General features: G+C 35.6%; 1 protein-coding gene and 1 pseudogene across 2 annotated transcripts in view; both read left to right on the top strand.

Annotated features, from left to right (window-relative positions):
• The window catches only part of RALA (RAS like proto-oncogene A), a 68168-nt gene extending 42420 nt beyond the window's left edge, over positions 1 to 25748 (top strand). For both annotated transcript variants that reach the window (XM_006925342.3, XM_015599541.2), the window contains exons 2-5: positions 7111 to 7263; positions 16043 to 16251; positions 19140 to 19314; positions 23767 to 25748. In XM_006925342.3, coding sequence (XP_006925404.1) covers positions 7150 to 7263; positions 16043 to 16251; positions 19140 to 19314; positions 23767 to 23889 — 621 coding nt within the window. In that variant the 5' untranslated portion in view covers positions 7111 to 7149 and the 3' untranslated portion in view covers positions 23890 to 25748. The remainder of the gene's footprint in view (positions 1 to 7110; positions 7264 to 16042; positions 16252 to 19139; positions 19315 to 23766) is intronic.
• On the top strand, positions 1142 to 1257 carry LOC112473582 (annotated as a pseudogene).
• Positions 25749 to 26645: the final 897 nt, after the last annotated feature.

Raw genomic sequence — 26645 nt, forward strand, 5'->3', positions numbered from 1 at the left:
GATATATCAAATAGCCATTAAAAATTGCAGCTATGAAATCGACAAAACGACATAGAAAATAAAGTATAACTTAAATGAAAAGTTATGCAAAAGGCAAGCTTGTCTGTTACAACTTAATAATTCCCCCCACATCTCTGTACTTGATCTTAAGATCCTTGAAGTCAGCAGTTTTGACTTGCTCATCCATGTACCCACCCACCACCCTGTCCCAATGCCCAGCACACTATTTGACTCACAATAAATATATGTTGACTCAGAAAATAGGCATAGGAAAAAGAAACAAAGGAAATCCAAAAGCAAACTAAAAGATTAGAAAAGCCACTATACAAAGAGAGAGCTAACTTAGTAGTGATACACACATTAAAAAATGGGATTTAGACATCCAGGTGAACAAAGTTCCCAAGATGCAGCACAGAATTTACAGAGCTCATGGACGGATTAACCCTTACATGAGCTCTCCTTGCCGCATTGAGATGATCCTTACTGAAAAAGAGCAGATTGTTCCTAAACCAGAAAAGGAGGTTGCACAGAAGAAAAAGATCCCAGAAGAAACTGAAGAAACAAAATATTATGGCCCAGCAGTAAATTTAGCATCACATAAATGCTAATAAAAGTAAAACTAAAAAAAAAAAAAAAGCATCTTCATATATACTTAGATTTTTAAAAAATATTTGGTTTGCTAGTGACTTCTGTTAAACTTTTTGTCAGCATTCTAATATGTGTGTTAATATAACTCTTAGTTGAATAATTTTTAAGCTAGATCATTCATGCATGGTTAATTCAGTTTTTTTCCAGTTATATTAAATTAGCAAAACTTTCATAGACAATATCAAATTCATAAAGATATCAATTAGAGAAACTATTTATATACACTTAGTTTATAGGTCTTACACAGTAAAACCTAAAGCAGATATGAATTATACTTTTTTATTAACTTGATGAAGCATCAGGTTTTGAATATTTCTTCATCCAATTTTGTAGCCTAATTCAGTAATAACCTTTTATTTATTTAATTTCCAGATAGGTTTTATAGTCACATAGTTTAAAATTCAAGGACGTGGTTCCATAGTGTAGCGGTTAGCACGTCTGCTTTACACACAGAAGGTCCTGGGTTCGCGCTCCAGTGGAGCCACGCTCCATGATCTACATCCATGCCACCCTGATCAAGCCCGATGTCTGATCTTGGAAGCTAAGCAGGGTCGGGCCTGGTTAGTACTTGGATGAGAGACCACCTAGGAAGACCAGGTGCTGTAGGCATAAATAATAATAATAAATAATAAAAATAATTTAAAAAATAAAATTCAAAAGATTACTGTTATTTATCCTTCCAGGGTTAGCATAGGAATACAGAAGCAAAATGTATATTCTTTACAATAAATAATTATTAAATGTTTTCCTAAACAACAAAATCTATTTTAAAAGCACATTTAAGAGTTAAGACACATGTTAAAATAGCTGTAAATAGTAGTTTATCTTTCACCTTTCAAGTTCCACCCTTTACTTATTTTTCAGCATTGCTCAAGTTAAGTCATAATGTGGTGGCAAAACCATTGGGGCCAAGATTAAGAAAACTGCTTATCCTTAAGCTATACTGTACTTAGATGCTTTTAAAATATTTTGATCTGTTAAAAGATCAATACTGGTTTCCATCATTTCCTTTCATTAACTCTTCTCACCACCCACACTCCCTAAAAGAAAAGCTGCTTGTTCCTCTTTTCCTTACTCATATCCACTCAAGCCAGATAGTTGGGTAATTTGGCTTGAATTTTCCCTTTCCTTCACCCCTCACATCTAATCTGTTCCCATATTTGGTTGACTTTTTCCTTAATAGCTCTTGAATTCATCCACATTTCCTCCTTAGTCCAAACCCAAGTCATCATTGTCCTGTAACCTTCCAGATGTTCTCTCTGCCTTCTGAGTCATAATTTCTCACTTAAAAATTGGTGGTTCTCCATTGCTCTGAGGATAAAATCTTAATTCCTGGTATGTAAAGTTCTGTTTCTGGTTTTTTTTGTTGTTGTTGTTTTTTACTTTTTATAGCTTTATCGCTCACCATCACCCCCAGGTGAACGTGGTCTGCCGATTTTTGTTTTTCAAGTCTTAGCTTAGCCATCACTTCATGAGTTCTGGAAATTTTTTGTTAGTTTTAACTGTGGTGAGGGCCTTACCTTTGTGTTGCTGGTAATTTGCACTGACTGGGGGCCGATTATATTGTATATAAAGGTAAAGTCTTCTGAAGATAGCTGAATGTTTACATTACCCATACTTAATATGTATATTTGAACATCTTACATGTGTTATTTTATTCATCTTAGCATTATGTTTACAAACAAGCTGAGTCCCAAGGAGATAAATTTAAGCCTTTGTGATTGTTAAGTCTTTACTTTGATGTCTGACAGGCTGTCTGGCAAGTCATATAAATAAATTTTTATTATGCAGACAAGGCAAAATGTTAAGCCATCATTAAACAGTTTTCAACTACTGTACCCTTAAGACAGAATAGTACTTTCCTTAGTTCAGTCTTTGTTATAATTTTGTGTTCTCCTTATTTAGTGCAGTTTGGATAATTAGAAAATATTAAGTTGTTACATTTCAAAAGTAAACATCGTCTCAGGGACTTTCGGACTTTGCATGTTGCTCCTATAGAGCTTGATTGCATGCTTTAAAATGATGAAAATTATTCTATATCTTGATTGTTTTGGTGCTTACATGACTATACATTTATCAAAACTCATTAAAAGGTTGATTTTATTGTATATAAATCAACCTGCCTTCAAAGAAAAAGTTAAAGCAAGTTTTCAACATCAGAAATTCTCTTCACAGATTAAGGGTAAAGAATACTCTAGGAGGTAGATCAGATGACTCCAAAGTCTTTGAACCATTATTTTTTATCATGAAGAAATTTTATCTATTAATAATTAATACTTTTTTCATTATCGAGATCTTGTGCCTCTACCAATATACCATCTTCTTGTCCCAAGAGCAGGACCTATTTTGATCTACTCAAGTCACCCTTTATGTTATCTGAGTATCATTATTATCTTCATGTATATCTATATAGTTTGTATTAGTTTTATTCTTAGTATATACTCTGTATTATATTTATTTTTATATAATGTATTGATTATATGTTTTTTACATATTATATATTGATTATAATATATCGGTTACCCTTTAAATCTCTTGTTGATAGCAATTTTTCAGTTGATTCCTTTGGCCCAAGTATAAAATAATATCTGTGTGTAATGCTCATTTGCCTCCTTCCTTCTCTTTCTAATACCATCAGATACTACTTCCAGCACAATGTTAAATAAAAGTGAAGATGGTGGGCATTCTTATCTTACTCCTGACATTGATGAGAATGCTTTTATTTCATCATTAAGCATGATATTTTTATGTTTTGGGTTTTTAGATAGCCAGTTTCTGTGTGTATTAAGTGAATACCAGTAAATTTCTACTTTATTTAAGGATTTTTTTAAGCAGTAGACTTTGAATTTTATCAACTATCATTCCAGATCCTATAGAGATAATATGATTTTTCTATTAATACCAATAATTATATTGACTTCCTAAAATATAAAGCCATTATTGCATATCTGAATTGCACCTGGTCACTTTGGTTTATATGGTAACATTTTTTTTATTTAGAATTTTCACACTATTTTCACAAGTCAGTCAATCTACTTTTCTTTTAGTCTTTCTTTGTTAGGACTTTATATCAGTGTGAACCTAGCTCTCTAAAAAGAATTTGGAAGCTTTCTCTATGCTCTAGAATATTAAATAGTATTGATAATACACCTGTTCTTTGAATGTTTGGAAAAATATACCTGTACCTGGTAATAAACCTAAATAATCGTAAATCTCTTTTAAAATAGAATTGTGTATATTGCTTTCTTGGTCAAGTATATTCTAACTCTTCTAAAATTGTTCATTTTAGACTAAATTCCTCTTTGTTTTTATCGAGCAGTTATTCTTAATACACATAGGGAGTGTCATGTGTGAAATTTTTTATATGAAATACTTTCCTTTTTGAGAGTAATTTACTAACTTGGCATCTGCCTACTTGTGATTAGTTATGATTTTTAATGATTTGATAGGGACTAAACTTTAGTGATCATACACCTTTAATCCACTATTCAAATTGGAGAGGAGGGAAATGCTTCATTTAATCTCTTTATTAAAAAAGACTCTCAGTAAGATCTTGTACCACCTAATATTTTTGTTAGACTAAAGTTTAATAATAAATGTCTTTATTAAAAAAGTCTAAGCAGATGATAATGAACTCTAGAAATATAAAAATCATTGGGATTTTTATTTTCGGTGGGCAAAGGAGTGTTTGATGTCTTACTTGGTAGAGTATTCCTTATCAAGTATAGGAGAACTAGATTGATCATTTGTTAGAAAATTTCTTAAAGTTTAAAATGGAGAACTTAGAGTTGGGATTTGAGATATGTGATCTAAAGTGCGTTGACCCACTTCCTGTATGTGATAAGCTGACTAAATGACCCGACAAGATACCCGTGTCTTAATCCCCAGAATCTGAATGTTACCTTCTAAGGTAGAAGGGACTCTGCAGGTGTGATTAAATAAATTAAGGATTTTGAGATGGGATGATTATTTTGGATTGTCTGTCTGGGCCTTAAATGTAATCACAAGTGTCCTTAAAAGAAGGAGATGGAGGTTTGACTACTGTGTTTTTGTTGCACTTAGCATGAAAAATGGAATTTTCTTATTTATGTATGTATTTGTCTGAAGTTCCTGGTAGGTGGGGGCTTTGAGTTATTTATAATCAAAACAGCATATAGACTAGGGGTTGGAAGCTAAGCTATGGAATGCAAAGGTTTTGAAATGCAGGGAGAGGAGTATATCTTTGGAGGGAGCTTCTTTTCCTAGAGAGCCTCTTGAAAGTATGGAATGTTCAGCTCATAATTATTAGAGAATAATTAATTGCACTTTGGAAAAATGTCTTTGGGACCCTCTGCCTTTTCTAAGTCACAGACTACATTTTAAATTGTTCTGTAAGGGAAGGTGTTTTTAGCCCAGTTGATGTGACTGATAAATGTTTTGCTTTTAAAATGAGCATACACACAATTTTTAGGGTATTAATTGATATGGTAATAGCTTGAGCACATGTAGTACTTACTATTTAGAAATAAAACAGCAGTTACATAGCCATGAAATGATTACAGCTGCCAAATAAGGATCATAATAGTGACAAGTCATTTTCTAGTTTATTTAGGTACACCAGCAACAGAATACTCCATAAACTTGCTTAGACTTGGTATCTTTCAGACTTTTAGTTACTTATCTGAAGTATACTATTTTCACTATTTCTGAGCAGTGATAGTCATTCAAAATCTCATGATCATGTCCTTGGTACCCAGGAAAAAGACTCAATCCTTGTTTGTTGAGTTGACTTGAACTAGCCTCCAATTATGGATTCCTTACCATATGTTTCACAGTTCAAGCTGCTTCTGCTAAAATGTTTATGATATAGTAAGAACGAGATCAAAAATTGCATATACAGTGAGATCTGTTATGCTCCATAGAGATTAAAAGCAGCCTCAAAAGAAGTATGTTAACATGTTTATATTATTAAATGGATTGCAAGATGTTGGAGGTCTGTTTCTTAATACTTTTCTGTATTGGGCAAAAAGGCATATGGACATGATTTCTGGGTCCGGCCTAAAGCAGTGCCCAGCTCTCGAGTGCCCTATACAGATAGCGTGTGAGGCACAGACACCAGACAGACGGTCCTTGCCCAAACTTGTGATTGAGTTTCTAGTTGCAAAAGCTGCTTTACCCACTATTATAGTCTAAAGCATTTCTGAAGGTTAAGTTAGACTTCGAACATTTGTTTATTTGTTCAGTGAACACATGAACTGAATGGCTGATTTTGCCAAGTCATGTTACTTACATTAAGCATAAAGTAAACCAAACAGATGTAGCCCCTGCACTACAGATATTTCTGGTATATTAGAGAAGAAGACCCATATCAAACAACACTCAAGCAATTTCTACTTAATAATGATTATGAAGGAAAAGTATCAAATACTATAATGAGCCACAGGGGAGGGGAGAGTTTCGGGTAAGGCTGAGACCCAAAAAAACGAGAGGAGTTAGCCAGCTATAATAAGAATATGCTGAATGGAGGAAACTGCATGGCAAAGGCCAAGAGGTGGAGAAGAGCATATGAAGAGCTGAAGGAGACCAGTGTGGTCTGTTACAGCTGAGCTGGGAGAGATTGGCACAAAATAGGGAGGTAGGCATGATGGAGTGTAGTCCTGTAAGCTACAACTTGGGGAGGCTGTATCTGTAACCGAAACAAATCAAAGAGATTCTGAGAAAGAAGGGTAAAATCCACCCGAATCCTCTAATGACAGAAAGTCCTTGCTCGAGCCTCCACACAGACTCAGTGTTTGTTGTGACCTCATGGCCTCTTTTTCTAATGCCTGGTACCATGGCAAAAGGAAACTGGGTGCATTTAGTGTACCTTACCACTACAGCTTCTGGAGGAACCTGGTACACATATGTTTGTGTCATAGGATACTTGGGAATTGGGGTAGGCAGTATTGGATTCCATTGATTATTCTACCACCAAGTTGTTAGGATACAGTTTCTTTTTTTATAAACTGGCAGTAAGTAAGTAAGCCTTTCAGTTGGCAAGGTTTTTTTTTTTCCTCTTTTGTCAGTTATTTCTTAACTGGAATTAGAAGAAACCTCTCTTTAATTATTACCAGTAAAGGTTAATGTAAAAACAAAATGATCATTTAGCCTGTTTTCATAATCTGTGTGATTATATTCTCATACAGCTGTTCTCCATTGTTAGCGTGTGGTTGCGCTGGGAAATTTTCACTTCTGGTCACAGCTTATTACTGAAAACTATTATAATAAGAGAAATGACCTTAAGATATATACTTGTATTATCACTGAGGTGTTCTCTGACAAGTAGTTCTTCCTCTAAATGAGCATACTTCATTTGTCATTTGTTTAAAATCACTGCAGAATGAAAACTAGTATCTTGAAGCCTAAGGACATCATACCTCTTTCCCACACTGGAATTATAAAGAAGAATGTACTAAGCATTACTTATTCTCTCTTTCCTTTTAGATTCCTCTTAATCCTTTGGTGACAATTCTGTGACACAGGATGGCCACAAATAAGCCCAAGGGTCAGAATTCTTTGGCCTTACACAAAGTCATCATGGTGGGCAGTGGTGGTGTGGGCAAGTCTGCTCTGACTCTGCAGTTCATGTATGATGAGGTAAGTGCTGATTTTATAATGGATATCAAAGTTTGGGCTTTCAAAGAGTATTTCTCTAGATTAATTCTGGTGATATTTTGGATGGATTTCTTGAATCTCGAAAGGAGTCGTCTTTTTTTCCATTTTAAGAAATTGAGAGCTAACGTTTATATACAACTCGATTTAACAAGTCAAAAGCTCAAGGTTTGTAAAAACCTTAACATTTTAAAATACAAAACAAAACTGGAAACTACCTATTTTTGAGCAATCTAACTTTGGCTTTTTTAATTTTAGTGTTCTAATGGCAATTCTCACCTTGAATTAATAAAAGTGGAGGATATTGTACCTCACTGAGATTTGAGGTTAACACACATAAAGGTCCTTTAATAACCTCAGTGAAAAAGTTATTTGTTGTATATTTGGCATGACACTACATTAAATGATAAACGATGTATCCCTAAAATATAATTATTAGACAGGTTAACAGATTTGTGTGTATGTATTTATATCAGACTTTGTCCACCTAGATTCTTTACCTAGAGGACTGTTATCAAGTCTAAATGATTTAAAAGATAGTAATCTTATTAAGCATTTATCCTCATTTCTTCCTTCCAGTAGAAGCAAGGTTTTGTGGTTACTCTTTCTTACTTAATTCTCATAAGTCCTGCATGGTAGGTGGGGGTATCCCCATTTTACAGATGAGAAAAAACCTCAGAGGGTTTTTTCTGCTTAAAGCTGGTCTCTTGACAAAAAAATCTTGCAAATTTTTACCATTCCATATCTCCTTCTATTGCCTGCCTATCAGCACTTTTTTCACACACACAAAACTCAAATCCATCAGTTGTCCTGTTTGTTGGCGACTTTAATAAAAATTTTAGAAAGGAGGGATTGAAATAGTACTTTAAATGAAATTGCTAATTTATCTGTCCAATTCTGTTCCTCATACTATTCATTTTAATAGTTACTCTTCTATTTTTTTTTTTTATCAAAGTCTACAAACTATTTACTTTTGTCAGTAAGAATAATGGGTTCCTTTTTCAAAAATAAAAGTTTATAAAACATTTTCCACAAAGTAATTATTCTAGTTTCTTAGTTTTACCATTTCCTTTTTCTTTTTTTTCTCATTGCCATCTTTTTTTAAATTTCAAATTTTATTTTTCAGTTATACTGAATATTATATTAGTTTCAGGTGTACACCATAGTAATTAAACATTTATATAACTTATGAAATGATCACCCCAATAAGTCTAGTACGCATCAGACACTATACATAGTTATTATAATATTACTATTATCCCTTGCTGTACTTTACATCCCTGTGGCTGTTTTAATAACTGGCAATTTGTACTTCTTAATCCTGTTTACCTTTTCACCTGTCCCCCAGGCCCCGTCCTGTCTAGAGACCATCAGTTTGTTCTCTCTGTCTATGAGTTTGTTTCTGTATTGTTTCTTTGTTTATTTTGTTGTTTAGATTCCACATAAGGGAAATTATATGGTGTTTGTCCTTCTCTTCGAACTTATTTCTCTTAGCATAATACCCTCTGGGTCTATCTGTGTTGTCACAAATGGCAAGATTTCATTCTTTTTTATAGCTAATATTTTATTGTGTATATATGCCACATCTTTATTCATTCATCAATCGGTGGACACCTAGGCTGTTTCCATATCTTGGCAATTGGAAATATTGCTGAGTGAGCATGGGGGTACAAATGTCTCTATTTGAATTAGGGTTTTGTATCTCTACAGATGAATACCCAGAAATAGAATTGATGAGTCAGATAGTTGTTCTGTTTTTAATTTTTTGAGGAACCTTCCTACTGTTTTCCACAGGGGCTGCACCAATTGACAGCTCTCCCAGCAGTGCACGAGGGTTCTCTCTTCTCCACATCCTCGCCACCACTTGTTGTTTGTTGATTTATTGATGATAGCCATTCTGACAGGTGTGAGATGATATCTCATTGTGGTTTTAATTTGCATTTCCCTGATTATTATTGATGTTAAGCATCTTTTCATATGTCTGTTGACCATCCTTATGTACCCTTTGGAGAAACGTCTATTTAGGTCCTCTGCCCATTTTTAAATTTGATTGTTTGGGGTTTTTTTGGTATTAAGTTGTATTAGTTCCTTATGTATTTTGGATATTACCACTCCTTATTAGATATATCATTAGTGAATATCTTCTTCCATTCAGTAGGTTGTCTTTTCATTTTGTTGATGGTTTCCTTTGCTGTGCGAAAACTTTTTATTTGATATAATCCCATTTATTCATTTTTTCTTTTGTTTTCCTTGCCTGGGCGAACATATCCCAAAAGAATATTGCTAAGAGGGATGTCAAAGAGTTTACCACCTATGTTTTCTTCTAGGAGTTTTATGGTTTTAGATTTTATATTTAGTCTTTAATTCATTTGAATTTATTTTTGTATATGGTATAAAAGAGCGGTCTGGATTCAGTTTTTTACATGTATCTGTTCAGTTTTCTCAGCACCATTTATTGAAGACACTGTTTTTATTCCATTGTATACTCTTTCTTGCCTCCTTTGTCATGGTTTTATTTCTGGGCTCTCTATTCTGTTCCATTGATTTACATATCTGTTTTTATGCCAGTACTATCTTGGTTTGATTGTTACAGGCTTGTAGCGTAGTTTGATATCATGTAGCATGATACTTCCAACTTTATTCTTCTTTCTCAAGATTACTTTGGCTGTTTGGGGTCTTTTGTGGTTCCATATAAATTTTAGGGTTATATGTTCTAGGTCTGTGAAATGTGTCATTGGTATTTTGATAGGGATTGCGTTGACTCTATAGATTCCTTTGGGTTTTATGGACATTTTAACGATGTTAATTTTTCCTATCCATGAGCATGACATATTCATCTATTTGTGTCTATCTTCTCAAGAGTTTTCCAAATACAGATCTTTACCTCAATTAAATTTATTCCTAGCATTTTATTTATTTTCATGCATTTGTAAATTGGATTATCTTCTTAATTTCTCTTTCTGATAGTTTATTATTGTATAAAAATGCAACCTATTTTGAATATTAGTTTTTTATCCTGCTACTCTACTGAATTTATCAGTCATGATAGTTTTTTGGTTGAATCTTTAGGATTCTCTCTATATAGCATCATGTCATCTGCAAAAAATGACAGTTTTATTCCTTCCTTGCCTTTTATTTTTTGTATGTTTCCTGTGGCTAGAATTTCCAATATTATGTTGAGTGAAAGTGGATAACTTTGTCTTGTTCCTGACCTTAAAAAAGCATTGAGCTTTTTATCACTGAGTATATTATGTTAGCTGTGGGTTTGTCATATATGGCCTTTATTATATTGAGGTATGTTCTCTCCATCCCCACATTGCTAAGAGTTTATAATAAATGGATGCTGAATTTTGTGAAATGCTTTTTCTGCATCTATTGATAGGATCTTAGGATTTTTATTTTTCATTTTGTTTTATGTGGATTAGCATGGTAATAGATTTGCAGATATTGAACCAACCTTGTATCCCAGAAATAAATCCCACTTGAACATGGTGTATGATCTTTTTAATGTATTACTGACTTCGGCTTGCTGATATTTCGTTGAGGATTTTGTGTATCTATGCTCATCAAGGATATCGGCCTATAATTTTTTTTGTTTCGTAATGTCTTTGTTTGGTTTTGGTATCAGGGTACTGGTGGCTTTGTAAAATGAACTTGGGAGCCTTCCCTCCTCTTCAGTTTTTTGAAGTAGTGTGAGAAAGATAGGTGTTAATTCTTCTTTTAATGTTTGGTAAAATTCACCTGTGAACGCATCTGGCCCAGACTTTTATTTGTTGGGAGTTTTTTTTTATTACTGATTCGATTTTATTAGTAGTTATTGGTCTTTTCAGAATTTCTATTTCTTCTTGATTCAGTCTTGGAAGATTATATGTTCCTAGGAATATATCCATTCCTTCTGGGTTGTCTAATGCGTTGGCATATAATTGTTAATAGTATTTTCTTATAATCTTTTGTATTTCTGTGGTGTCAGTTGTCACTTTTCCTCTTCCATTTCTGATTTTATTTGAGCCCTCTTTTTTTGTCCTAATAAGTCTGGTTAAAGGTCTATCACTTTTGTTTATCTTTTCAAATAACCAGCTCTTGGTTTTATTGATCATTTTTATTGCTTTTTTGGACTCTTTTATTTTCACTCTAATCTTTATGATTTTCTTCCTTCTACTCTGAGCTTTATTCCTCCTTTTCTAGTTCTTGTAGGTGTAAGTTTAGATTATTTGTTAGATATTTTTCTTATTCTTTTTTTTTATTTTTATTTTTCAATTAGAGTTAACATTTAGCATTATTTTATATTAGTTTCAGGTGTATAGGATAGTGGTTAGACATTCTTGTTGCTTGAGGTAGGCCTATATTGCTGTGAATTTACCTCTTAGAACTGTTTTGGCTGTAATACACACACACACACATACACACACACCATATTGGATCGTTGTGTTTTCATTTTCATTTATTTCAAGGTACCTTTTGATTTATTCCTTGATCTCGATCTTAACTCATTCATTGTTTAGTATCATGTTATTTCACCACCACGTGTTTGTGCGTTTTTTTTTTTGTTTTTTTTTTTTTGTTTTTCAGTTTTTTTTCTCCTGCTGTTTTTGGGTAAAATGCTCTAAAAATATCAATTATATATGTCTGGTCTGATGTGTCATTTAAGGACGCTGTTTCTTTGTGGGTTTTCTGTATGAATGATCTAACCATTGTTGTCAATGGGGTATTAAAGTCCCCTATTGTTGTCTGACTGTGATTTCTCCCTTTATATCTGTCAATACTTGCTTCACATATTTAGATGCTCTTATGGTGGGTACATAGATGTTTACAAGAGTTCACCCTCTTGTTTGAGTGATCCTTTTATCATAATGAAAAGCCCTTCTTTGTCTCCTTTTACAGCCTTTGTTTTAAAGTCTGTTTTGTCAAAGTATTGCTACCTCAGCTTTTTTTTTCCATTTTCATGAAATATCTTTTCCATCTCTTTACTTTGAGTCTATGTGTGTCTTTTGATCTGAAATGGATTTTTTGTAGGCAGCATATGTAAGGGTCTTGTTTTCTTATTTATTCAGCCACCCGACGTTTTTTGTTTGGAGCATTTCGTCCATTTACATTTAAAGTAATTATTGGTAGGTATGTAGTTATTTTGTAACATTAGTTTCTTCTTGTCTAGGAAGCTTTTTTTCACTGCTTTGAATCTGAATGACAGCCTTCCTTGGTAGACTAATCCTGGTTGTAGTTCCTTACTTTTCATCACATTGACTATTTCATGCCAATCCTTTCTGGCTTGCAAAGTTTCTTTTGAGAAGTCAGCTGACACTCTTAGGAGAGCTTCCATGTAGGTAACTAACTGCTTTTTCTCTTGCTGTTTTTAAGATTCTCTCTTTGTCTTTAACCTTTGGCATTTTAATTATGATGTGTCTTAGTTTGGGCCTCCTTGGGTTCATCTTGTTTGGGACTCTGTACTTCATGGCCTTGTATGTCTATTTCCTTCACCATGTTAGGGAAGTTTTCAGTTATTATTTCCTCTAATAGATTCTTAATCCCTTACTTTCTCTCTTCTCCTTCTGGTACCCCTATGATGCGAATGTTAGTACACTTGATATTGTCCCAGAGGCCCATTAAACTATTCTCATTTTCTTTAATTCTATTTTCTTTTTGCTGTTCTGATCAGGTGTTTTCCACTACTTTGTCTTTCCTATCACTGATTTGATTTCCTGCTTCATCTAATCTGCTATTGATTTCATCAAATATATTCTTCATTTCAATTATATATTCATTTTTGACTGGTTCTTTTTTATGTTTCGTATCTCCATTTTTATGTTTCCTATCTTTGTTGATGCTGAACATTCTTATAACCAGTGTTTTGAACTCTGTATCATGGTAGACTGCTTGTCTCCATTCCATTTAGTTCTCTTACTGGAGTTTTGTCCTATTTTTCATTTTGGACAAGTTTATCTCCTAATTTTGGCTGACTTCCTGTATTTGTCTATTTGTTAGTGGATCTACTACTTCTTGACAGAGTGGCCTTATGTAGAAGATGTTCTGTGGCATCCAGTGGCACAATCTCCCTGGTCACCTTACCTGGGTCCTTCAGGGGTGTCCCACGTGTAGGTTATTTATGCCTCCCTATTGTAGTAGGGGCTCAGTTGCTGTTGGCTCATTAGCAGGTGTGGTTGACTCTCAGGCAGACTGGCTGTGAGGACTGGCCATGACTACAGCAGTTGTTGTGCTGTTGTGCAGGACCTGTCCGCATGAAATGGAATCACTTTAACATGGCTCTAGTGTCGACTGAGTTCACCCTTCAGGTGTATCTTTTGTGGAGGTGATTGGGTGGTGCTCTGGTATGATCTAAAGCTGGTCGCTGAGTGTATTCGGTCTCAGGCCTCCTGGAAAGAGATTTGGTGCAGACCAAGGTCAGCCATCGCTAGTGCTGTGCCCAGGGCCTCTTGGTAGATTCTACAAAGTGATCTGTAGTTAGTTGCTTCTGGTGCTGGTTTTGGAGGTCTTAGGAGAGGCTACACTGTGAATTGAGGCTGGATGCCACTTGTTTCAGTCTTAGGACCCTTTGGTGGGCACCACAGTGCAAGCTGAAGCCAGCCACCACTTGTGCCAGGTTTGTGACCACTTAATTGAAAGTATTTTCCAGGCCAAGACTGGCCACTGCTATGCCAGGCTTGGGGCCATTTAGCATAAGCTACAAGGTATGCCAAGGTCAGCTGCTGCTTGTTTGTCATTTGTGGATCTTTGAGAGATTTTGAGATAGTCTGCAGCACGATTTGAGGCAGGCTGCTTGTGCAGGTAAGCTGTTGGAAGAGGCTGGGGCCAAGCAAGTCAGTTGGGTGAGTAGGTTCTCAGGGAATCACCAGGGTGGGGTGAGCAGTGTCAGTCAACTTATTGGAGAGCTCAGATTTGTCACCTGCCAGCACTTCCGTCCCTGGAGAGTTGTTCTGACCCCAGTCCCTCCAGCCCTCATCTTGATGTTAGGCAATTTAGTTCCTCCGTATATGTCCCTGGTGCTTTTCAAGCTGCTGCCCCAGTGCTGGAGCTTAGAGTAAGTGAGTTTGTGAGTAAGTCTTTGTGCAGGCCCCTTAAGAGGTTCACCTCTGTCTTTAGCAGACCCCTGTCCTTCTCATAACACAATCCCCACTGGTCTTCACAGCCAGATGGGGACTTCCAGGCAGTGGTGCCCTGGTGTGGGGAACCCGGTGTGAGGCTAGGGCCTCTTGCTCCTCAGGGGGAACTTCCACAGCCAAGATATCCCACCCGTTTCTTAATGGCCACACCATGGTTATGGGTCAGGCTCTATTGGTGTCTCTGCCCCACTACCAGTCTTAAAGTGGCAGCTTCTTTGTATCCTTAGTTATAGGAATTGTGTTCAGGCAGTCTTCAGGTGGTTCTCAGTGATGGTTGTTCCATAATTTAATTGTAATTTTCATGTAGTCATGGGATGAAGCGAACACAGCATTTACCTTCTCCACCATCCTGACCAGAACCTAGTTACTCTTCTTTCAAACTAATCCTTAAATCAGTTTCCTTCTTGACAGTAAGGTCAAAAGTAAGAATATTCACATGCCTGACATTTGATGAATGTTTAGGCCTTCATTTATTATTCATTAACATTCAATATTTAATATTCATAATATCTGATATATTTGAATATTTTTATTCATTAAAGTATTCATAAGTGTTTCTAAATATTTAATGTTTGCAAAATATTAGCATGTAAATGTGATAGAATGTTCTATAGCTTTCATAGTTATAAAAACACTGTTCTTTTTTTTAAAATAATTATTTATTGTGTCTGCCATGTACCAGGCACTATTGTAAGCTTTAGAGATACAGCAATGAGTTGAACTGTCAGGGTCCCTGCTTCCAGGGAGGTTAAAATTCTAGCAGAAAAATATAGACATTGAGCAAATATATAAGGAAATATTAGAAATTCAAAATATTTACAGGAACTAATAAAAACCTACAAAAGTATGTGTATATATACACAAATGCTAACAATAATACACTGATCAAAATATCTAGGTGACATGAGGTTAAAAATAGGAGCAAGAATGTAAAGTTGTACTATTTTAAATTCAGAAGTTTGAGGAGAAATCTCAAAGTTCAAGACTTGACATTCAGCTGAATAGTATAAGCCACTACATTGACTTGGTTCATTTTGGAGAAAGAAAAGATTTAATGTTACTTTCAATGCTTACCTAAACATGGACTTATTTTCAAGTTATTCCCACAATTCTGGCATGAAATTTTATATTTAGAGTCACATAGAAAAGAAGTTCTTACACATTTGATAAAATACAGGCATACCTTGTTTTGTCGCGCCCAGTTTTATTGCACTTCACAGGTGTTGTGTTTTTTTACAAATTGAAGCTGAGACCCTCCACCAGCAAAAAGATTACCACTCGCTTTATTGCGATACTTGCTTTATTGTGATGGTCTGGAACCAAACCCACAATATCTCCGAGGTATGCCTGTATATATATAATAGCTTTTGCAGGTATAGTGTTTTAAGAAAGAAAAAAAGGACATATTTCAAGCTGTAAACAGCCTAGATAGAGCTGATGCTTCAACTCTCACTTTTTGCAAATGAAACCACCAAATTGTCTAAAATGAAATTTTCAATTAACGTCTTTTTTACCATTGGGGAAAACTGAGCGAAGGGTACAGAACCTCTCTGTACTATTTTGGCAACTTCATGTGAATCTGTATTTTAAAATAAGTTTTGAAAAGGAAAGATAATTTAAAAAATTGATATGCTTTTCATCTTTTCTAGTTTGTAGAGGACTATGAGCCTACTAAAGCAGACAGCTATCGGAAGAAGGTGGTGCTGGATGGGGAGGAAGTGCAGATCGATATCTTGGATACAGCTGGGCAAGAGGACTACGCCGCAATTAGAGATAACTACTTCCGGAGTGGGGAGGGTTTCCTCTGTGTCTTCTCTATTACAGAAATGGAATCCTTTGCAGCCACAGCTGACTTCAGGTATGTCAGAGAGTAATGTCATTGCTGACTTATTGTATAATAATTTCTTCCTCAGAAACAAGTGGATAACTAGAGGTTCTTACTTTCACTCTGTATCTAATTGTGTCTGTTCTCTTTTTGATATCAGTATGTGACTCTGACGCTGTGTACTTATATTCAGATGATATCCCAATGCCATCTGCATTGAAACTTAAGTTTGTGACAGCCTCAGTACCCAAAATGTCTTTAGCATTACAGAAGTATTTCTCTTTGGAGTACAATACTACTACTGCCATAATAGTTGACACTCGGATCACATACTGATGCACTGACCCAGGTCTTCAATCTTTCTCTATTATTTACTAGTTCTCAGCCCCTGTATAATTCAGCAGGCACATTACCATCCTCCTCACAATATAAATGCCCTGATAGCATGAACTGAATTTTACAATAGAAATAATAATACCATAGATTGGCACACTATGTTATGTTAGACAATATTTTTTATATCATATACTGTTTGCTTAATCAGAATCTGTCATATATTTCATTTGGTGGGTGATGGGGAAGGTTTGGTGAAGGGGAGAGGGGTTTTCTCTATACCTAAGAGAAATGTGGCATAAATAAGTTCCTGAATTAGTCCTGTAAATACCACATGCATAATCAAAAGTATTCTTTAATTGTATATTTTATTTCCATGTTAAGTGTCTGCTCTGGTATGGGGAACACAAAAGAAGCATGTAGTTTGTCCTGTTTTCAAGATTCACATAGCCTAGTTAAATAAGGCATGAAACCAAGAACCAGTTAGGGACAATTATTACTGATTATTATGAGACCATAGACAGTGATTATTACAGCAGATCCAGGAGAAGAGAGAAGCTGGAGACCTTCATGAAATAGGTGACCCTGAAAGATAAGAAGGATTTCCACAGACGAGGAAAGAAGTCATTTCAGGTGGTTGAACAAAATCCTGAACCTAGGCTTATACCTAGTATTCCTCTTTGTGTACGCTTGGAAGTCTCTGTAACTTAAAGGATTCTAAAAGAACATTCTTTGGGGGGGCGGGGGAGCGGGGACGCATGTCGCTGAGAACCTTTTAAAATATAGATTTATTTGCAAAATTAAGTTCGTTAGTCTTTATAAGGAAAGAGTTTTGTATGTGATAAAGTTCAAAGGGTTGCAGGTTTTGGAAACTTGTAATCCTGGAAGATAAATTGAAAGGTACATAAATGTTAGTGCTTATTCATTCATTTAGCAAATATTTGAGTGCATATTATGTAGCAGGTCCTCTTCTAGGTAACAGTAAATTTTATCACCATAGTCACCAAAGCCGAAGTGGTTTCTCAAGGGAATAAGATATTTTTATGCCAAGTAGAATCTTGGGCTGTTGCTGTTACAGTGAATCATTCATTACTCTTCTGTTGTATCTCCAGTGTGTTGACCTTCCCACAAAGAACAATGTCTTAATGACCGACCAGTGATAGGGAAGGGATTTTTGAGACAGTCAGCCATCCACATGGTTTAACCTGCAAAGTACAGCACAGATGCCAGCTACTCTCTTCAGCCTTCTGGGTCCTCCCACCACCAAGGCAGAATCCATTGTTTCCTCATCCCTGAATGCAATGTGCTTGCCCCAGCTCCAGTCAAACTTTTGTACTGAGCTTGATTGATTTATATGTGTTTTTCCTGACAAGGTAAAAGTTCTTGAGTGCAGAATCCATTTATTAATTTATCTTAGTGTTCCTTGTACCCAGATTTGGCACAGTTGATAGCATATAACATGTAATGCTAAGTAAACATTTGATAGAACTGTTAGAAAAGTCTATCATTTTTGATTCTCACTTTCCTTATGTCAAAAATGAAGAAGCTGGACCAGTTTATAAAGGTACTTTTCCTACTCTAAAATTCTGTAATAACCTCTCAAACTATTTAGAGGGAGCATCACATTAAGCAAATGTGTATGGAGGTTATAGACATAGCATTACTTTTCTCTGACATCGAGCTCATTAACTCTAAAGAGTATTGCCTTCTCACCCCTGAACCCAGTGGGTCCAAATTTTCCACAGCCATGTTTCTGATAGCATTAATCATTATAATTTCAATATGGATTTTCCTTAAGCACCTGACTATATATAAAACGACCAGAAGTGCTAGAGTTAGAAAGAAACACTTGAGTCTGTCTCACATTCCTGGCTAGTGAGACTGAGTGGTAAGTCATTCATTATTAACATTTAGTTCAGGCTGTTGATCACAAAGGAAACTGGGTAAGAAAGTAACAGCTATATTTGCTGTTACCAGCACTGGAAAAAGATTGCGATTGGCTAAAGTCCTCTTTGCAAATACATCATATATTTAATAGCAGTAATGGTGAGTATTAACATGCTTTTGGTAAGAAATCATGGTGAATGTTAGGAAATGTCACCCTCTCCATCTATGTCTTCCTCCCAAAATCCCATGACCCCAGTTTAATCATGAGAAAAACATGAGACAAATCCCAATTGAGAGATTTTTCTACAGATTATTTGACCAGCACTCCTCAAAAACTGTCAAGGTCATCAAAAACAAAGAAAGTCTGAGAACTGTCATAGCCAAGTGGAATCTGAGGAGATGTGATGACTAAATGTCATGTATCCTGGATGGGATCATGGGAAGCATTTAAGGGGAAGTTACATTTGATACTTTACACTTTAATTTTGTACTTTATGTGCCATATTTATACTGTCTTCCTTGGTGTATGAAACTCAAACAGTTGGTGGTAGAATAAGGAAAAATAGCTGCTTATTTCCCACCATGCAATAAATGAGTTAATTGTTATTATATACAAACATAAATAAATGCTAATTACAGATGGTATTTATTTTAACATATAGAGGTAATATTAATGTTTCTTTCTTATTTCTTTTATCCAGGGAGCAGATTTTGAGAGTAAAAGAAGATGAGAATGTTCCATTTCTGCTGGTTGGTAACAAATCAGATTTAGAAGATAAAAGGCAGGTTTCTGTAGAAGAGGCGAAAACCAGAGCCGATCAGTGGAATGTTAATTATGTGGAAACATCTGCTAAAACTCGTGCTAATGTTGACAAGGTAAAGGTGGCTCTCTTTACTCCTAGTTGTGAAAAATAGGTTGATTTGCTTTAACTTGGCTTCATTTTTTCCAAAAATTCTGAGACTTTCAAATAGTGATTTAGTATGTATTGATTTTTATCAGCCCTGAATGCTCAAGTTAAGTGTTAGGAATTTCTTACTTCACTTTGTCCTTTGGTTTCCAAGAGACATCAAAACATTAGACATTGAAGCTAAATGTCCTGGGGTTTTTTTGTTGTTATGTTTTGTTTTAAGCATTGACAGGATTCCTGACCTGAATCCCTGACCCCTCCTCCCCCACTGTTTTTCCTTATCTGGCTGGATAGCTTAGAAGGAATTGTGGAAGTCCTCAGAACTGACACCTGCCTGGCCCCATTTATTTCTCAAAAGTGAAGATGCCTCTCAAAATGAAGGACCCCTGGATTAGAAGATTTTTAAATCTCTGTTAGTTTAACTAACTGCACTCCCCACCCTCAGCCTCTTTTTCCCCTGCGTGGAAAGGGAAACTCTCTACTCATTTTCCTTACCTGCCCACTTTGTTTAGATTGGCCCTTCCTGGAGACCAGGTGAGGAACCACCCTTACCTCGTGACTAGGAGCCTTACCAGGTGCATTTTATCCTGCTGCTGGAGACCATCTTCACTATTTAGGAAGACTGCTTATTGGGCTGAGGCAGCACAGGTGGGGCCTTTCTCAGCCCTCAACCATCTAGGCCCTACTAAATGCCTTTGAAACTCTAACTGAAAAATTGCCTGCAAAGCTTGATAAATACAGATTCCTGAGTCTTCTCCCCCATCCCTTCACGCTGAGATTTTAATTCATCTGATCTGCGGTGGTGGAACCTGAGAATTTGCATATTTGTTATCTCCCAGGTGGTGCAGACTTCGGCTGGTGAACCACACTGAGTAACAACACTGCTCTGGGTATCCCCAAGTTTTAATGAACTGATCTGCTTGTGTATGTGGATTCATAACCCAGATCCAGAAATTATTAGGTTAAAAATAAGAGATTTTTTTCTGTTCATTTACTGTAGGTCTTAGGACTGTCATTACTGTCTTAAGCTGAATAGCTTTTTTAGTCACGTGATCAGATTCCTATAAGTCGAAAATATCTGTACAAAATGAATGCTACAAGATTTCTACTCAGTATACGTTTTCTCTAAAGTTATGGCAAATGTTTTTAAAGTGTTAATGAAGATATAAGTTTTAAGGTTCAGCGCCTTTGAGGTTTTGAAAGGCAACATTGAACATTATCATAGCATATGTATACTTTGTTTCTGCCTAACTGATATATGGAACTAAGGGGAGTCGGAAACAGAGATGAATAGTAACTGTACAAGTTATAAAACTGTAGTTCTAACAGTCCTTGTGGTGTTACTTGTTGGCATCAGAGACCCTTGAAAAGTATGATGGTGTTCATTATCAGAGCTCTCACAGGACAGTAAGATAAAAACCCAACTACCCAATGGAAAAATAGCCAAAAACATAAACAGGCATATTACAGAAAAGATTTGCAGATGACTTTCAAACTTGGAAAGAGGTTTAGTCTCTCTTTAAAAAAGGGCAGTTTAAAAATACATTTTTTTTTACCTGTCACATTGGGGAAAAAAGCAACAGTTTGATAATACACTGTTAACAAGAGGATAGGAAAACAGTAACTCTCATGTGTTTGTGGAAGGGCAATTTGGCTATCATCTATCAAAATATGACCCCAACAATTTGAGTTCTAAAAATTTATTGTACAGATAAAATCACATATCCACACATAAATGTATGTTTACTGGTAGTAATCGAAGCATTATTTGTAGCAGCCAAAGACAAAATATCCAAGTTTCAATGGTGGACTGTGTCTATATGGTGTGTCTATATAATAGAGGACTATATGACCATTTAAAAGAAATGGAAGGTAGACCTAAATGTGCTGATATGGAATAATCTTCAACATAAAGTAAATGAAAAAAGCAAAGTGTAGAACAGTGTCCATAGTTTGCTGCCATCTGTGTTTTAAATATTCCCTCATACACACATGTGCATGCTCACACACGCGTATGTATACATCAGAGGGATATGTAAGAATCTAGTACCTGTGGTTACCAGAGAACTATCACAGTAAATACCCCTTTTGACTTTTCACTTTAAATACCCCTTTGGACTTCTTTGTTTGATTTTTTGTTTGTTTGTTTGTTTGTTTTGCTGTATGCATGTATTACTTTTCAAAAGAGAAAAGTTAAAGTTATAAGGCTATTTTAGTTACTGTGGCTATATAACAAAATATACCCCAAAAACTTAATAGGTGAAACAATTTATTATGCTCATGGAATCTGTGAGCCAAGTATTTAGACAATACACAGTGGAAGTGGCTTGTCTTTGCTCCACAGTGTCTGGTGCCTCATCTGAAAAGCTTGAAGTCTGGGGACTGGAAGCATCTAAACTTTCATTTTAAAGACTTGTTTACTCATGTCTGGTTGAGCTAGTCGATGCTGGCTGTTGTTCAGGGATACCTCAGTTCCTCCCCATGTGACCTTTTCCATGTGTGCTAGTTTAGGCTTTCTCTACAGCAGAGTGGCAGTGCTCTAGGGGCAAGTGTCATAAGTGAATTATAACCAGGTAGAAAACATATCACCTTTTATGATCTAGCCTCAAAAGTTTCACAGCATTATTTCTGCCTCATTCCATTGGTCAAGGTAGTCACAGAGTCCCACTCAGGTTCAGGAGGAAGGGGAATAAACACCTCTTGATAGAGAGTGGCAAGATTCTGGAAAAGCACATAAGAAGTATTGCTGCGGCCAGTTTTGGGAAATAGAATCTGCAATCAGTGGTCACCTCTCCAAAGGAGAATGACATTAAAGGAGGCCACTTATAAACTGAGGTACAAGTTCATGCTGACACTAATTTCATGTACTGCTACAATCTGAAGAATGGCTATCAGATAAAGTACCCCAGGGGCTAAATAAAAGTAACTTGCACTATTCAGTTACTAGAATTAAATTATATTTGGGGTTTTTTGTTTGTTTGTTTTTGCTAAGGATATAATGTAATAGTTATAAGAGCTAGTGTTTATTAATGCTTACAAGAGCCAGGCACTGTGGCAAGCATTAATCATTTCATCTTTAGCCCTAAAAGGCATAAATACTCTTCTCATGCTCACTTTTTAGCTGAGGAAACTGAGGTGTAGAGAGATTACATGCCTGATTCAAGTTCACAGGATTGATAGTGGCACCTGCTGGCTCTGGGAATGGCCAACTCTGGTACCCATGTTCTTTTTTCAGTATTTTACTCAAAACAATGGTTAGTATCTTCCATATTGTTCATTATCCACTACTAGAAGCCTGATACAGATTTTCTGGGGTAGCAAGTGTTAATATTGTATTCTTCTGTTAATATAGGAAAGTATCATGTTTTGTCACAGAAAATAAATACTAGCTCACTACAATATGCCTTATCCTCACCCGGATTCCAAATAAACCGTTGGGTAGACGCTTCAAAGAGGCAGATTTTAAATTTTCCCTGTGAAAAAGCTTCATAACTATCAGTTGTCAAACTAGGGACTAGCCTGTCTCAGGAGGCTGTGCCTGTCACAGAGGAAGTGCCCAGAAGTTAGAGGATCATCTGACAACCTGCCTGTGTTCATCTGATGACTTTGTTAGTATCCTTCTAGCTAAATGCTCTGGCTCTTAATTTTTTTTTCATTGTAAAAGTAATACATGAACACATGCTTATTGTATAAAGAAGAATTTATAATATGGAGGGAAAAGTATAAGGAGGAAAAAATGAGTCACTTTTCACCCAAATTCTACTCCCCTCCCCTCTCCTCCCCTCCCTGTAGGTAACCACTCGAAACGTATATCTTCCCAGACATTTGCCTGCATTTAAAGGCTGGCATACAGAATAAGGGAAAGTTTGTGTTTGCTTGTTTTTCCCCTTTATAAATAGAATTTTTATATTATATAGTGTATAAATATATAGCATGTATATATAATATATATAATATTTCTGTGTATAGATAATTTCTGTGGTTTGCTTTTTAAATTTTACAACAAATAGGTCCTGTAGTTCTTTCCAGGTTATTGCATATAGGTGAACACTTTTTAAAATCTGCAAAGTATTCCATAGTTAGGCTTTTTCATAATTCAGACATAATCCACTGAGTTTTATCTTTGGAGCTATCATCACTTATAGTGCTTTTTTAATTTTTATCTCAAAAATTGGAATGGAAAGATCAGGTTATATTATGTGAACATTTTTACTAAAAGTGTGATTCAGAAAATTTTCCAATTTTCCCAGTATACTTAGAGTAAACAAACTTTAGTTTTGTGCTTTCCTCTCCCTGTACTCCCCAAATGAGTGATCTTAAATATTTATTCTTATATTATTCCCAAAGTTTACTATGATTCTGAGAAGTACCAAGCTCATATTATCTGTTTGCTTTATTTACCCTTTTTTCTTCTTTCTAGGTATTTTTTGATTTAATGAGGGAAATTCGAGCCAGAAAGATGGAAGACAGCAAAGAAAAGAATGGAAAAAAGAAGAGGAAAAGTTTAGCTAAGAGAATCAGAGAAAGATGCTGCATTTTATAATCAAAGCCCAAACTCTTTCTTATCTTGACCATACTAATAAATATAATTTATAGCATTGCCATTGAAGGCTCAATCAATTGACTGAAATTACTTTAACATTTTGGAAATTGTTATGTATCACTAAAAGCATGAATTGGAACTGCACTGAAAGTCAAATTCACTTAAAAAAGAAATTAATGTGGCTTGACCAAGAAGCAAAGTCTACTTATTTCATAATTGCTACATTTATCACAGTCCTGAATGTAACATATGAGCTTGTGTTTTGAGGGCAGTCTTAAACTGTTAAAAAGGTGAGATGGAGGTGGGGGATGGGAGGAAAGGCTACTTCCTCTGGTTTATTATAAAGCTTAAATTTTATATCGTTTTAAAATGTCTTTGTCTTATACTGCCTTTAAAATAACAATTGTGAACATGATAGTCAAACTCTACCACTTCTTTAACCATTGTTTTGCAAAATATAAAAGAAAAGTTATTGGCATGATTGTTGCATATAGTTAAACTGAAAGTAATTCTGTGAACCTGCATTAATTTCCTGGTGATGAACTTAGAAAAGTGATGTAAACTTGTATATGGGAATTTTTGAATATGCCTTAATTTAGAAACTGAAAAATACCTGGTTACATCATTCTGGGTGTGTCCTCACTGGTGCCGTGGGCCCATTGCCCCGTGTGTCCTGGTGAGAGACTATATGCCTAGTATGGAATACAACTTTTGTAAAGAAGGTTCTTAAGAAGTAACTGTCTGCTATGAGTCTGTCCAAATTTAAAACGTGTGCCATACTCTGGTTCTTGAAAGTAAGGTTCCAGAGCTCTTGATTGCTTTTAGTTAACTATACAGTAGTTTAAAATGAAGGATCAGCATGTACTTATAAGATAATTTTGGATTCTGAGGATTCAGTAACAGTTGTTTTAGTGAACCTTCTCTTTAAGATGCTGGTCCCTAGAAATCCCTTTTTGTAACAGTTAAGCATATGTTAAGTTTTTTACCTTTTTGGAGCAGGCACAGGAAAAACAGCAATAGTGCTAATGCATTTTGCACTAGAACACTGGGAAAATATTCATGCTTGCTACTTGTTAATTTTTAAATTTGTACTCATGAGGTTACGGTTTGGCTGCACAGGAGTTATTAATATTTGTAGTCTGTTTGTTTTCATAATGAAGAACGCCATAGCTACATTTTCCTAAAGTTAACATCAAGCAATCAAACCTGAGTATAGTGCAGAAAACATGTTCGGTGTACACAGACCAGACTTAGACCTGTGTTACCATTGCGTGGTGTGCCCAAGGGAAGAACTCTAGCATGCTATTTGGGAACATAATTTCAATGGGAAACGCACCACTGTCAGATTTTTCTTTTCCTTGGAACAGAGCTAAGACAGTTGATTGACAGAGTTTTTCTTTTTGTTCAGTTCTAATTTCAAGAAGTCAGAGATGTGTTCAGGCATTCCAGGTAACAGATGTATACGTAAAGTTAATAAAAATAGGCTTTTTAGAAACTCAACTCTTTAGATATTACATCCAGCTTGTGTTAAATATGTGTCCTTAAAGGGTTTGAGATGTACATCTTTCATTTTGTATTTTTCATAGGCTATGACATGTGCAGAATTAAAGTACCAATGTAATGCTGGCCCTGCGGGCCCAGCGATCTCCATGTATACTCATTGCAGTCTTATTTAACCAGGGGTCTTAACCACTAACATTATGACTTTGCTTTGAGACCTTTCCTCTCCTGGGTACTGAGGTGCTATGAAGCCAACTGACAAAGATGCATCACATGTCTTAGGCTGATGCCACTACCCGATTGGTTTATTTGCAATTTGAGCCATTTAAAGACCAATAAACTTCCTTTTTTTAAAATGTTTTTGGTGTTATTTGATGTTTACGATATGACATTTTTTAATTCTTAACAACGTGGGCATCTTTACCAGAGATAAAGAACAACTAAATCTTTTGAGCTATCGGTTTAGGGACCTCTTTTGTGTAATACCAGATTTCCTACATGACAGTATTATTGCTCAGGTTTAATCAAGAGTGGAGTCATGAAAGTCATAAATGTGTGTGTTACTTTTGGAATATTACTAAACTCTAGAATAAATAGGTGGCAGCTTTATGTTCATTTTCTAATCAGAATGCTCCCCAGAGACTTAATTTCCAAATTGTGGCAGGAGTAACCACCCCATTGCCATTTCGCCAAGCTTCAGGCTATTCTCTTTCACATTTGGGTCTGGTAAGAAATAGTCACCCACAAATAGCCTGTGGGTTAGAAATGATCTGTTCCAATATTGAGCACAGCATTTTAATTTCTTAACTCATGAGCAGTGCTAGAATGAGCACATTTAAGTTATAATTGGCTTAATTTTAACCTCACTATATGGACCCATTTTTAACACCAACAACGGGTGTGATGTTATGTACCACACAAAAGTTAAAGTTCTAGTCTCAAACTGACTCAAAATGTCATGTCTCAAAATTTTGTGACAAGGATAAAAAACTTAAAATTTGGCAACCTTATATTACTACCTTAAAAGTAAAACTATCAGAGTACTTATCAAAAATTCCTGTAAAGCTTTTGAAGTGATCCTTTTTATTTAATCCAGAGTTAGAAGTCTCCTTTAGCAAATTACATTGGAAGTCAGGAGTGACAGATCAATAGAGGTGTTCATTCGTGCCTTTAGTTTTCAATAGATGTTTATGGACTGGCTACTGTAGGAACTGCTGGGAATACAACAGGTGAAAGGCAAACATGAATTAGGGCAG

This window comes from Pteropus alecto, unplaced genomic scaffold, assembly GCF_000325575.1.
Source record: "Pteropus alecto unplaced genomic scaffold, ASM32557v1 scaffold109, whole genome shotgun sequence".
Taxonomy (NCBI): domain Eukaryota; kingdom Metazoa; phylum Chordata; class Mammalia; order Chiroptera; family Pteropodidae; genus Pteropus; species Pteropus alecto.